We start from the raw sequence: 13148 nt of genomic DNA, 5'->3' as shown, positions 1-13148 counted from the left end.
TTTTGATGGGATCGCTGTCCCGTAAATGCACCTTTGGCGGCAGTTTTGGCCCAAAGAGCTCACTGTGGCAAAAGCTGGCCGGCTTTGTCGAGTTTTGAACGCTGCCCGCGCCGCGCTGGCGTGACGCCCGAGCCGCTCCGTGCACGTAGGACGCCGCGCCGTCGAGCGCCATGGGCCGCGCCGGGAAGCGGTCCGTGCGGTTCCGGACGTCGTTCAGCAACACGATCTACGACGTCATGACGAGCCGCAACTGGAAGGAGACGGACAGCGAGACGGACTGGGACGTGCACTGGGCCGAGCGCGAGTGGGTCTACGAGGTCTTCGACACCATGCACCTCGAGCCGCACCAGCGCATCAACCACTTCCGCAACGGCCGCGAGCTCTGCCGCAAGGATTTGTTGGTGAAGAACCTCAAGCGCATGAAGCGCAACCTCCAGCGCGACGGCCAGCTCGAGCAGGCGCGCGCCTACGACTTCATGCCCCTGTCGTTCGTGCTGCCCCGGGAGTACGCCATGTTCGTCGAGGAGTTCAAGCGGTGCGGCGGCGTCTGGATCATGAAGCCCATCGGCTCGGCCCAGGGCCGGGGCATCTTCCTCTTCTCGCGGCTCTCGGAGATCAGCGAGTGGCGCACGGACCCGCGCCACCTCCAGCGCGACGGCGGCGACCGCGACAGCCAGCGCGCGGAGCCCGAGGCCTACATCGTCCAGCGCTACATCGAGAACCCGTACCTCGTCGGCGGCAAGAAGTTCGACATCCGACTCTACGTGCTCGTCACGTCCTTCAGCCCCCTCGTCGCCTTCATGTACCGCGGCGGCTTCGCGCGCTTCTCCCACACGCGCTACTCGTCCGCGGCGCCGCGTCCGAACACGGAGTCGGTTTTCGCGAACGTGGTGTTTTTTGTCGACGGAGAGCTGTTTTTTTCCCTCGACGGAGAGCGAACCGAAGTCTCCCGGCGCCGCCGCGCCGCGGCTCGCGGGAGCATTCGTTGAAGTCGCGTCGGATTTCGCGAACCTCGCCTCCCGGCGGCGCCGCGGCCCGCGGAAGCCTTGGACGCCGCCCGTTGACGTCGCTGAACTCTTTAGGTCCGACCCCGCGGACATCGCGAACAACTTCGTGCACCTGACGAACGTCGCCATCCAGAAGACGGCGGAGAACTACGACGCGCGGTCGGGCGGCAAGAAGGACCTGCGGTCGCTGAAGCTGCTGCTCGCGACGCAGCACGGCATGGCCGCCGTCGACCAGCTCTTCCTCGCCATCGAGCGCGTCATCGTCCGATCGCTCATCGCGGTGCAGCACGTCATGATCGCCGACAAGCACTGCTTCGAGCTCTACGGCTACGACGTGCGGATTGGCGGCGTCGGACTTTGGGGGGGGGGGGGGGGCGCCGCGCCGCGCCGAGCCGCGCCGCGCCGCGCCGCGCGCGGCGTTTTTTGGGGGGGGCGCCCCGCCGCGCCGCGCGCCGGCGCCGAGCCCCGCGCGCTCTTTAGGTCCTCATCGACGACGAGCTCAAGCCGTGGCTCATCGAGGTCAACGCGTCGCCGTCGCTCACGGCGAACACGAAGGACGACTACATCCTCAAGTGCGAGATGCTCAACGACACGCTCGACATCGTCGACGTCGAGGCCAAGCTCAACGGCGACGAGCGCTCCGTCGGCGGATTCGACCTCGTCTACGACGGCGGCATCGTCGAGCCCGACCCCGCGGAGTGCCCCTACTCGACGAAGCTCGGCACCTACATCGAGCGCCAGGCCGCCCCGGAGAAGCCCGCGAAGGCGTGAGACTTCGAGCGTGTAATTTTCGTTTCCGGTTTCGCTTGCAAGCGCGGTGGGGGGAGTCTGTGTGCGACGCATATAGCCGCAAGCGCTGGCGGAGTCCGAGGTATTTGAGCTTGATGCGTCTCTAAACGTAGGGGGCCCGGGAGGAACCGCGGGAGTCGAGATAGCATCGAGGCGGCATCGAGATATTTTGAGCGATTTTGCTTAGCCGCGGCGCAGGGAGGAATCGAAGGGAGGGAGGATTTTGCTTAGCCGCGGCGCAGGGAAGAACCGAAGGGGGAGAGAACAGCGAAGGGGGGCGTAGGGAAGCGTCACGGGAGGACACGACTAGGGCGGAGGCGTACGCGAGCACGGCGACGAAGAGGGCACGACGACGTAGGGCGACTACTGCTCGTAGGCGACGCCGAAGGTCCCGCCGGTGCCGCGGGCCGCGCGGGCGTAGGCCGCGTCGCGGGCCCGCTTCGCGGCCGCGTCCCGGCCGTAGTCGGGCCGCGGGATCGACGACGGGGCGCCGATGAGGCCGAGGCCCTCGATCTTGATCCGCGCGACCGCGCGCACGGAGGCGACGCCCCACTCGCGGTAGAGCCGCTGCTTCTGGATCGACTTCGCGTGGTCGAGGCTCGTGGCGCCGGCCTCGACCCAGGTCCGCTCCGCGATCTCCTCGGCGGCCATGGCCAGGACCTCGTGGGCGCCCTTGCTCAGCTCGCCGAAGTAGCCCGCCACGAAGCCGACGACGGAGCCGAAGGATCCGAGGCGGCGCTCGAAGGGACCCGGCGAAGCCTCGTCCGGGTAGAACTTCTTGCCATTCGAGCCGCGACGACGAGGTCGAGGATCAGGAGATTGTGGCGACGCCCCCGGTCAAGGACGCGCGCCGAAGTCATGTCGTGGCAGGAGAAGAAGTTGGAGTATGAGAATCGCATGGCCCGAGCGAGGGGAAAAAAACTCGACACTCTCAAGACCTGCACGATCTGCGGCGCCGACAAGGCCAAGGCGTGCCAAGGATGCGGCACGACGGCCTACTGTTCGACGGAGTGCCAACGCATCGACTGGCGCGACCGGGGCCACCGGAAGGTCTGCAAGAAGATCCAGGCCGCGGAGGCGGCGCGGGCCGAGGCGCCGACGCCCCCGCCGCGGGACGTGTTCTACGGCCCCGCGCCGCGGTCGCACGCCGACGAGGTCCGCGCGCGCATCGCGGCGGAGCACGAGGCGGCCCGCGTGCGACGCGAGGCGAACCCGGAGCGGGAGCCGACGTCGGCGCGGTTTGGGTCGCGGTGCCCGATCTGCCTCGAGGAGTGGGACGTGAATACGAGGAACGTGTTTCGCATCTGTTGCTGCCGGAGGGTCTGCCAATCGTGCAGTAACAAGATCGGCACCGACGCGTGTCCCCTCTGTCGCATACCGTGCGCAGAAGACGATGCGGAGCAGCTCGCGCGTCTGCGCCGCCACGTGGAGAACGAGGTGCCGGAAGCGATTACGCATTTGGGAATTGCGTACAGCGAAGGTCGGTTTGGCCTCGTGAAATCCGATAAGAAAGCCGCGAAGATTTACCGGCGCGCCGTGGAGCTCGGGGACGTGACCGCGATGAACTGCCTTGGGCTATTGTACGAGAATGGAAGTGGTGTCAAGCTGGACAAGAAGAAAGCGGAGCGGCTGTATCGCATGGCCGCGGACCGGGGCGACGCGACCGCGCAATGCAATTTGGCGTTTTTACTTGATGCTGAGGAGAAACATGAAGAAGCGTTCCGGTACTACGCGCTCTCGGCGGATCAAGGTTATACACGTGCAGAGCATAACTTTGGCTGTCGCTACGTGAACGGAACAGGCACGGAAGTCGACCTCGGCAAAGCCAGATACTGGTTCGAGCGCGCCGCTGCCAAGGGCTACCAGCTTGCTATAAAGGCCCTCGCGCGCCTCGACGCGCGAGCATAGCCTAAGTCTTTATGCGGCGTCGTCGCCCGAGCCCGAGATGCTGCGCTTGCGCGCGGGCGAGTCGTGCTTGGCCTTGGCCTCGTGTCGCCGCGTGCGTCTCCGCGCCGACCTTCGCGGTCTGGGATCTGGAGTTCTTGAACGCGAAGCCCGTTTGGCGCAAGGACGACGACGCCGCCGAGGGGGGGCATGGAGAACGACAGGAGCGCGATGCCCGGGGTAAGATTTTGAGCGATTTTGCCTGAACATTGCGAGCCTGAGTGACGACAGAGCGAGGTGGTTGAATAGGGAGCGTCGGCGACGAGCGTGGGAAGAGATCATGGACCCGGAATTGATCAAGAAGAAGCGAGAGTACGAGGCGCGAAAATCCCGTACGAAGCTGGCGCTCAACATATGCACGATTTGCGGGAAGAAGGATGCCCGGCCCTGCAAAGGTTGCGGCACGACGGCCTACTGTTCGACGGACTGCCAACGCATCGACTGGCGCGACCGGGGCCACCGGAAGGTGTGCAAGAAGGTCCAGGCGGCGGAGGCGGCGCGGGCCGAAGCGCCGACGCCCCCGCCGTCGCCCCCGCGGGACGTGTTCTACGGCCCCGCGCCTCGGTCGCACGCCGACGAGATCCGCGCGCGCATCGCGGCGGAACACGAGGCGGCCCGAGTGCGGCGCGAGGCGAACCCGGAGCGGGAGCCGGCGTCGGCGCGGTACGGGTCGCGGTGCCCGATCTGTCTCGAGGAGTGGGACGTGAATGCGGCGAGCGTGATTCGCGTCTGTTGCTGCCGGTTGGTCTGCCAATCGTGCGAGGACAAGCTCGGCACCGGCGCGTGTCCCCTCTGTCGTGTACCATGCTCAAAGACCAATGCGGAAAACCTCGCGCGTCTTCGCCGCCATGTGGAGAACGAGGTGCCGGAAGCGATTGCGTGTTTGGGAAGTGCGTACCACCTCGCTCGGTACGGCCTCGTGAAATCCGATAAGAAAGCCGCGAAAATTTGGAAGCGCGCCGTGGAGCTCGGAGATGTGCGGGCGATGTGTTTTCTTGGGGCATTGTACATGGGCGGGTTTGGCGTCAAGCTGGACAAGAAGAAGGCGGCGCAGCTGTATCGCACGGCAGCAGACCGGGGCGACCCAGAAGCGCAATGCAATTTAGCGTTTTTACTTCATTCTGAGGAGAAATTTGAAGAAGCGTTCCGGTACTTCGCGTTCGCGGCGAATCAAGGCTGTACCGCTGGAGAGTTCAACCTTGGCTGTTGCTACAAGGACGGAGAAGGCACGGAAGTCGACCCCGGCAAAGCCAGGTACTGGTTCGAGCGCGCCGCTGCCAAGGGCTTCGAGCACGCTATAAACGCCCTCGCGCCTCGACGCGCAAGTATAGCCTAACAATCTTCACCCGCGTCGTCGCCCGAGCCCGAGCTGCTGCGCTTGCGCGCGGGCGAGTCGCGCTTGGCCTTGGCGTCGTCGTCGCCGCGTTCCTCCCCGCGCCGACCTTCGGTGGGGCATTGGACGATGGCAAGGGTCCTCGGCCTGTTCGCGACGCACACAGGGGCACTCGCGCGAAATTTAGGCGCAGAGCTCTCCGATGGCATCGGCGCTCGGCAGCGGGGCAGGCCTTCCGCCCGCCGCATCGTTCCGGGAGAAGGACAGGAAAACGCAAAGCAAAGCTCTTTGCCACTGCGACTCTCTCCGTACGCGCGCGGCGTCCTCTGGCAATTTCCTGTCCCCATCGGTTTCCCCCGCAACTCCCCACCGCCACGCAATGCGCGTGCAATTCGGGCGCGTGCAATTCGGGGCAATCCGGGGGCCAATTCGAGTTCGAAAAAGTTTCGAGCCTCGGCGCGTCGTCGACGGCCACGCGATGGCCTCGACGGCGACGTGCCCACGCCCACGGGCGCCTCGTGTACCGTTCCGACGGCGAGGGCCGGCAAGCCCTCCCTCTCCTCGCCCGCGCGCTCTGCGCGATCGTCGATCGCCCGAGAGTTCGAACCTCGATCCGCCGGTTCGACCGTCGCTCCATCTTAGGTCGCAACCAGCAACGCGAGACATCTCGCGAACCCGCAAGCCGTCCGGCACTCCTTCTCGACCCTCTCGAAGCAAAGCCTCTCACACGAAGATGGTCTCTCTCCACGCCGCTCTCGTCGCCCTCGCGCTGACCACGTCCGCCGACGCCGCGCGCAACCGCCGCCTCCAGGACAACCTGGACGTCCCGAAGCTCTACGAGGACGCCGAGGAGGGCAAGCTCTCGAGTCGCGTGCTCTTCAAGATCGACGAGGCGCACCGCGGCGACGCGGCGGCCGTCGCCGACAAGGTCGCGTCCATCCTCGAGTGCGACGCCGCCCCGGCGCGCGTCTTCCGCGAGGGCGGCAAGTTCGAGGCCGCGCACAAGGCCGCGGGCCTCGACCTGCACTACAAAGTCTCGTGCGGCAAGGACGCTGACCACACGGCCGCGTCCAAGGAGACCTTCGCGGCGCTCATGAAGTTCCTCGACAGCGACGACCACGACGGCGTCGCGCTCGTGGAGGCCGAGTACGACGAGAGCCTCTCGTGGACGCCCGACGACCCCTCGCTCGGCACGCAGACGCACTACGACGCGATCGGCATGGCCGCGGCCTGGGACGTCACCAAGGGCTCGGCCGACGTCGTCGTCCAGGTCCTCGACACGGGCATCGACATGTCGCACCCGGACCTCCAGATGAACATCTGGCGCAACGAGGGCGAGATCTGCGGCGACGGCGTCGACAACGACGGCAACGGCTACGTCGACGACTGCCACGGCTACAACCACGCCGACGACACGGGCACGGACCTGCTCGGCAACCACTGGCACGGCTCCCACTGCGGCGGCACCATCGCCGCGGACAACAACAACGGCCTCGGCGTCGCCGGCGTCGCGGGCGGCGACGGCTCCGCCGACTCCGGCGCCAAGCTCATGATCTCGGTCGGCTTCGGCAAGACCGCCGTCGACGGCTTCGCCGAGGCGCTCGTCTACGGCGCGGACATGGGCGCGCAGATCTCCTCGAACTCCTGGGGTTAGTCTCCGCGTCCGTGACGTTCTTCGAGAGACTTCGATCGGGAAAATGATCAAATACATCATAGGCTACACGGGCCCGGGCTACATCGCGCAGAACATCAAGGACGCCATCGACTACTACAACGCGAAGAGCGGCATCGTCGTCTTCGCCGCGGGCAACAGCAACTCCGAAGCCGACTACTACCCGGCGTTCGCGATCCCGCGTCCGACGACTTTTCGAGAGAGCGCGCGACGAGCGCGCGTCGACGTAGGTACTACGATGGCACCGTCGCCGTCGCGGCGGTCCAAGACTCGGGGCTGCGCGCCTCCTTCTCCAACTACGGCGACTGGATCGAGATCTCCGCGCCCGGCGTGAGCGTCTACAGCACCATGCTCGGCACGTCCTACGGCTACGCTTCCGGCACGTCCATGGCCTGCCCCCACATCGCGGGCGTCCTCGCGCTCGGCAAGGCCGTCGCTCCTTCCATGCCCAACAGCGACCTGCTCGGCTGCATGTACTCGTCCGCGGAGGACGTCGACGGCAGCAACGGCGCCTACGCGGGCAAGCTCGGCGCGGGCCTCGTCGACGCGCCGGCGTTCCTCGCGTGCGTCGGCGACTCGTCGGACCCCGTCACCACGACGACCAAGCCCCCGGTCGGCGACGTGGAGCCCGTCAAGGACCTCAAGGTCAAGATGCACCGCAAGGTCGGCAGGTTCGGCGTCGCCGCGTGGCGCTACCTCACGCCCGAGGCCACGTTTGTCGTCGAGTTCCAGACCAACGTCGACGCGACGTGGGTCCGCGTCGACGAGAGCCGCTTGTACCACGACGAGACCGACGGCATGTTCTACCAAACGCTCCATCTCCCGGACTGCGGCATCAAGGGCATCGCCCGAGTCACGGCCGTCGTCGGCGGCGTCGCCAGCGAGCCCATGTACTCGAACATCTTCAAGATGAAGTGCTAGAGTCGCCCCCAAGAAGTCCATCGCCGGCCTGAGCACCCAAGTCCGTCGCGCAGGCGATGCCCCAAGAGCCCCTCCCCATCCCAAAACAGAGACGCGCTTCAGGCGCTGTTAATGTTGGACAGTCAAGCTACGCACCCCTGGAGGTGTCTTCCTGGAGGACTTCCTGGTCGCAGTCGAAGCTCGACCCCCGGCCAAGCTGGCCTCGCAGCTCACCTGAGCAGGACTCGTCCGGACTTCTCCCGGCGCGCCCTCGAGTTGTGACGGCCGACGGGTGCGACGCGGCTTCCGCCCCCCCTCCCCGTGCGCCGCCGGCCTCCCCCGGCCCTCTCCGCCTGCCGAGCACCAACTCTACCGAAGCGCACGTCGATTCGTGGATCCTGCCTCGCGCAATCGCCTCGCGCCAAGGCTTGGCGGCCTACGCCTCGGCCTCGGGCATCGCCTGAGCCCGGCGAAGGCCACTGCGAAACTGGCGCACGCCGCCTTCCCATCCCGCCTCCCTCTCCTCGCGCCAGTCCGCGTCGACGCGCTTCTCCCTCGCAGCTACACCCGCAAGGCGCTCGTTAACGAGCGCCCCCCAGCAATCGCCGCAATCCGCGGCGCACCAGTAACAAGCAATCGCAGCAACCATGCGTACACTCCTCGTCGCGCTCGCCGCCGTCGCGTCGGCGCGGCTCAACGAGCCCTCCCGGCGCCTCACGGATCCCGTCGCCTCGGCGCGTCGCCTGACGGACGAGCTCGACATGGCATACCTCTCCGAAGTCGCGGCCAACGGCCAACTCGGCGCGAAGGTCCTCTTCAAGCTCGACGCGAAGCACAAGCTCGTCGAGAAAAACAAAGCACACAAGATCGCCGCGAACGTCGTCGACGCGCTCGTCTGCCCCGGCGCCGAGCCGGCCGAGCGCGTCTTCCGCGACGCGGGCAAGCACGAGGCGGAGCACGAGAAGTTCGGCCTCCATCTCTGGTACTCGGTCGCGTGCGGCGCGGCCGACGACGACGGCCTCGACGCCGGGGCCTTCACCGAGGAGCTCACCGAGGAGCCGGCCACGTGCTCGTTTTTCGGCGACAAAAAGAAGTGCAAGAAGGGCGGCTGCGAGTGGAAGAAGGGCGCGTGCACGGCCAAGAAGGCCGAGAGCTGCAAGAACCACGACGACAAGAAACAGTGCAAAAAGGGCGGCTGCAAGTGGAAGAAGGACAAGTGCAAGGAGTCAAAGAAGAACAAGGAGTCCAAGAAGAACAAGGAGTCCAAGAAGGAGAAGAAGGAGGCCGAGACGCGCAAGTCCCGGCCCGCGGACCCCGAGGCCAAGGCCCTGGCGGACTCGCAGAGCGTCTACGACGCGCTCCGCCGCTTCCTCGACAGCGACGCGCACGACGGCGTCGTCGTCGTCGAGCCCGAGCTCGACTACGCGACGTCCTTCACGCCCGACGACCTGTCCGGCCCCCAGTCGCACTACGACGCCATCAACCTCCGCGAAGCCTGGGACCTCACGACGGGCGACCCCAACGTCGTCGTCCAGGTCCTCGACACGGGCATCGAGCTCGACCACCCGGACCTCCAGCTGAACATCTGGACGAACCCGGGCGAGATCTGCGGCAACGGCGTCGACGACGACTTCAACGGCTACGTCGACGACTGCCACGGCTACAACCACGCCGACGACACGGGCACGGACCTGATCGGCGACCACTGGCACGGCACGCACTGCGGCGGCACCATCGCCGCCGACAGCAACAACGGCGTCGGCGTCGCGGGCGTCGCCGGCGGCGACGGCTCCAAGGACTCGGGCGTCAAGCTCATGGTCTCCGTCGGCTTCGGCAAGACGCGCAACGGCGGCTTCGCGGAGGCGCTCCTCTACGGCGCGGACAACGGCGCGCAGATCTCGTCCAACTCCTGGGGCTACACGAGCGCGGGCGCCTACTCGCAGTCCGTGCTCGACGCCATCGACTACTACAACGCGAAGAGCGGCATCGTCGTCTTCGCCGCGGGCAACGAGAACTCGGAGAGCGCGTACTACCCGGGCTACTACGAGGGCGCCGTGGCCGTCGCGGCCGTCAAGAACTCGGGCGTCCGCGCGGACTTCTCCAACTACGGCGACTGGATCGAGATCGCCGCGCCGGGCGTCAGCGTCTACTCGACCCTGACGGGATCGACCTACGGCTACGCGTCGGGCACGTCCATGGCCGCGCCGCACGTCGCGGGCGTGCTCGCGCTCGGCATGGCCGTCGACCCCTCCTTCTCCCGCGACGACTTGCTGTCCTGCGCCTACGACACGGCGTCGCCCGTTGACGAGCTCAACGGCGGCGACGCGGGCAAGCTCGGCGCGGGCATGGTCGACGCCTGGAAGTTCGTGCAGTGCGTCAAGAACGACGGCGCCGCCGAGCCGCCGACGGCGAAGCCGTCCGCGGCGCCGTCGGCCAAGCCGTCCGCGGCGCCGTCGGCCAAGCCGTCCGCGGCGCCCACGGCCAAGCCCACGGCCAAGCCTACGCATGCGCCGACGAATCGGCCCACCGAGCGGCCTACCGAAAAGCCCACGGCCAAGCCTACGCCTGCGCCGACCGATCGGCCCACCGCCAAGCCTTCCGAGGCGCCTACCGCCAAGCCTTCAGAGGCGCCTACCGCAAAGCCCTCCGAGGCGCCCACGGACAAGCCCTCGCCGAAGCCCAGCTTCTCGCCTTCGCCGAAGCCGTCCTCGGAACCCACCGTGCCCCAGGTCGAGGACCCTCTCGTCCCCACCGCGAAGCCCTCGACGGAGGAAGATCTCGTCCCCACCGCGAAGCCCTCGACGGCCGCCCGCACGCCCCGGCCCACGCAAGACGTCGACGACGACCAGGGCTGGTACGCCGACGACGACGACGACGCGTACTCGTACTCGTATACCCCCGACGACGACTTGAAAGACGACTGGCGCCCTGAAGACGATTACGGCTACGAGTGGGACGATGACTGGTGGAAGTGGGACGACGACGACGGTCACTCTTACTACGGCGACGACGACGACTGGCACGAGGATGATCACACACCCTATTACTACTCCGAGCCGTACTACTACGATCACTACTACTACTACGAGCCGTATTACTACGGGGACGACGACCACGGCGACGAGGGCGGCTGCTGCATCCCGAACGAGGATGCCATGGAGCGGGGCTGGTACGACGACGAGCTCTTCTCAGAGTGCCCCGAGCACAAGACGTATAAGTCCTGCGAGCCCGAGCGCGGGCCTACCCGTGCTTGCGAGTGGGTCGAGAACTGCGGCGACGACGACTGGGGCTGGCACGACGACGACGACGACGACGCGTATTCCTACAGTTACACCCCCGACGACGACCTCGATGACACCTGGCGCCCGGACGACGATTGGTCCTACGAGTGGGACGACGACTGGTGGAAGTGGGACGACGAGACCTGGGACGACGACTGGTGGAAGTGGGACGACGAGACCGGCGACGATGACTGGTGGAAGTGGGACGACGAGACCGGCGACGACTGGCACGAGGACGACCACACGCCGTATTACGGAGACGGCGACGACCACGCGTACTACGGCCACTACTACTACAACCACTACAGGCCGCCGTACTACTATAGTAGCGGTCGCGACCACTACTATTACTTAGAGGACGCGTCGTGCGCGGCGTTGATCACGTGGTCGGAGTGCAAGGCCATGGAACCCTCCTGCAAGTGGAAGCACTCCTCGAAAGAGTGCGTCGTCGCGCGCGCCAAGGACGGGAAGCCCGGCAAGAAGCCCGACAAGGGCAAGCGGCCCGACAAGGGCAAGCGGCCCGACAAGGGCAAGCGGCCCGACAAGGGCAAGCGGCCCGACAAGGGCAAGAAGTCCGAAGGACGCGCCGAAGCAGAAGCCGAACGCGACCGCAAGCCTTGCCCCAAAGGGAAGCCCGGTCGCGACTGCCGCCGCGCGAAAAAACGCAACCGACTGAACCGCGAGTTCCTCATCAAAAAGCACGCCAAGGACAAAGAGCCCATCCAGCAGGGCAAGAAGTCCGAAGCCGAGCAGAAGCCGGAAAGCGACCGCAAAAAGTGCCCCCCCGGGAAGCCCGGTCGCGACTGCCGTCGCGCGAAGAAGCGCAACCGACTGAACCGCGACTACCTCATCAAAAAGCACGCCAAGGACAAGACGCCCAACGAGGGCACGAAGTCCGAAGGACGCGCCGAGCAGACCGACCGCAAAAAGTGCCCCTCCGGGAAGCCCGGTCGCGACTGCCGTCGCGCGAAGAAGCGCAACAAGCTGAACCGCGACTACCTCATCAAAAAGCACGCCAAGGACAAGACGCCCAACCAGGGCACGAAGTCCGAAGGACGCGCCGAGCAGACCGACCGCAAAAAGTGCCCCTCCGGGAAGCCCGGTCGCGACTGCCGCCGCGCGAAGAAGCGCAACAAGCTCAACCGCGACTTCCTCATCAAAAAGCACAGCAAGGGCGAGAACTAAAGCCCGACATCAAACGCCGCCACGCGCGCGCGAAGCAACGCCACGCCGCCGCCCGGTCCCCCATGAGCGCGACCCGCCGCGAAAGCACAGCCGCCGACTCCCTCGGCCGCTCAAACCATTTTACGACCACGACCACGACCTGCCTGCATAAATTACCCCGAAAAACACGCCTCGTCCTGGTCGTAGACCGCGCGGACGCGCGCGTCGAGGTCGTCGGAGCGGAGCGCGTAGGCCCGCCCCGCGCCGACGTTGCCGACGTTCGTCCGCAGGGACCGCGCGACGGCCGCGAGCTCCGCAGCCTCGAGCGCGCGGCCCGTGGCCGGCGCGGCGGCGCGGAGCATGGCGAGGAAGTCGTCCGCGAGCGCGTCGACGCGGCCGACAAAGTCCACGGGCGCCGCGAGCCGCTCGCCGCGGCAGGAAAAGTCCACGGGGCTGCTCAGCGCGAGCGCCTGGCTCTCGAGGTGGTGGTCCACGCCGCAGGCGCCGCCCTCGACGGCCGCGAGGACGCGCCGCGCGTCCGACTCGTCCAAGTCGGCGGGCGTGAGCGCGTGCGCCATGCGCGCGGACTCCTTGAGCGCCGAGTAGAAGCGCTCCGCGGGATCGCGGACGAACGCGAAGAAGAAGTACGTGTCGATCTGCTCGGCCGTGAGGCAGAGCGTCGAGCAGCGGCCGCCCAGCACGCCGCACGCGCCGACGTCGAGGACGTCGCCGCACTTCGTCCAGTAGGCGTCGAAGTGGCGCGTGAGCGCGGCGCGGATCGTCGAGCTCGCGGCCTTGCGGTTCACGAGCCAGACGAGCTTGAGCTCGGGCACGACGACGACCTCCTGCGCCGCGTGGGGCGGCGTTGTGCTGTTGCCGCGGCCGCCGGCGCAGCGCGACTCGCGCACGGCCCGAACCGGCAGCGCGCGGCCGCCGCACAGCTCGCGCGCCGGCGCCGCGGCGTCGCAGGCGGCGTCGGGTGCGGCGTCGGTCGCCGCGGCGTCGCAGGCGGCGTCGGGTGCGGCGTCGGTCGCCGCGTAGCCGCGGAAGCCGCAGCC

The 13148-nt window shown here is 67.1% G+C and overlaps 2 protein-coding genes across 2 annotated transcripts; both read left to right on the top strand.

Annotated features, from left to right (window-relative positions):
- Positions 1 to 170: 170 nt before the first annotated feature.
- AURANDRAFT_70560 (hypothetical protein) lies at positions 171 to 3725 on the top strand (the record flags this gene model as incomplete). The annotated part of the gene is made up of 4 exons (XM_009034411.1): positions 171 to 892; positions 1083 to 1341; positions 1488 to 1774; positions 2708 to 3725. The coding sequence occupies 4 exons, from the start codon at positions 171 to 173 to the stop codon at positions 3702 to 3704; spliced, it is 2265 nt and encodes a 754-aa protein (XP_009032659.1).
- A 1632-nt stretch (positions 3726 to 5357) lies between these two features.
- AURANDRAFT_70559 (hypothetical protein) lies at positions 5358 to 12275 on the top strand (the record flags this gene model as incomplete). Its single annotated transcript, XM_009034412.1, has 6 exons — positions 5358 to 6722; positions 6790 to 6913; positions 6976 to 7659; positions 7769 to 7773; positions 8288 to 11251; positions 11282 to 12275. The coding sequence occupies 6 exons, from the start codon at positions 5453 to 5455 to the stop codon at positions 12109 to 12111; spliced, it is 5877 nt and encodes a 1958-aa protein (XP_009032660.1).
- Between the last annotated feature and the right edge of the window lie 873 nt (positions 12276 to 13148).

The sequence above is a fragment of the Aureococcus anophagefferens genome (assembly GCF_000186865.1).
Source record: "Aureococcus anophagefferens unplaced genomic scaffold AURANscaffold_1, whole genome shotgun sequence".
NCBI lineage: Eukaryota > Pelagophyceae > Pelagomonadales > Pelagomonadaceae > Aureococcus > Aureococcus anophagefferens.
Note: the sequence above shows the minus strand (reverse complement) of the source record. Positions and strands in the feature narration are given on the sequence as shown.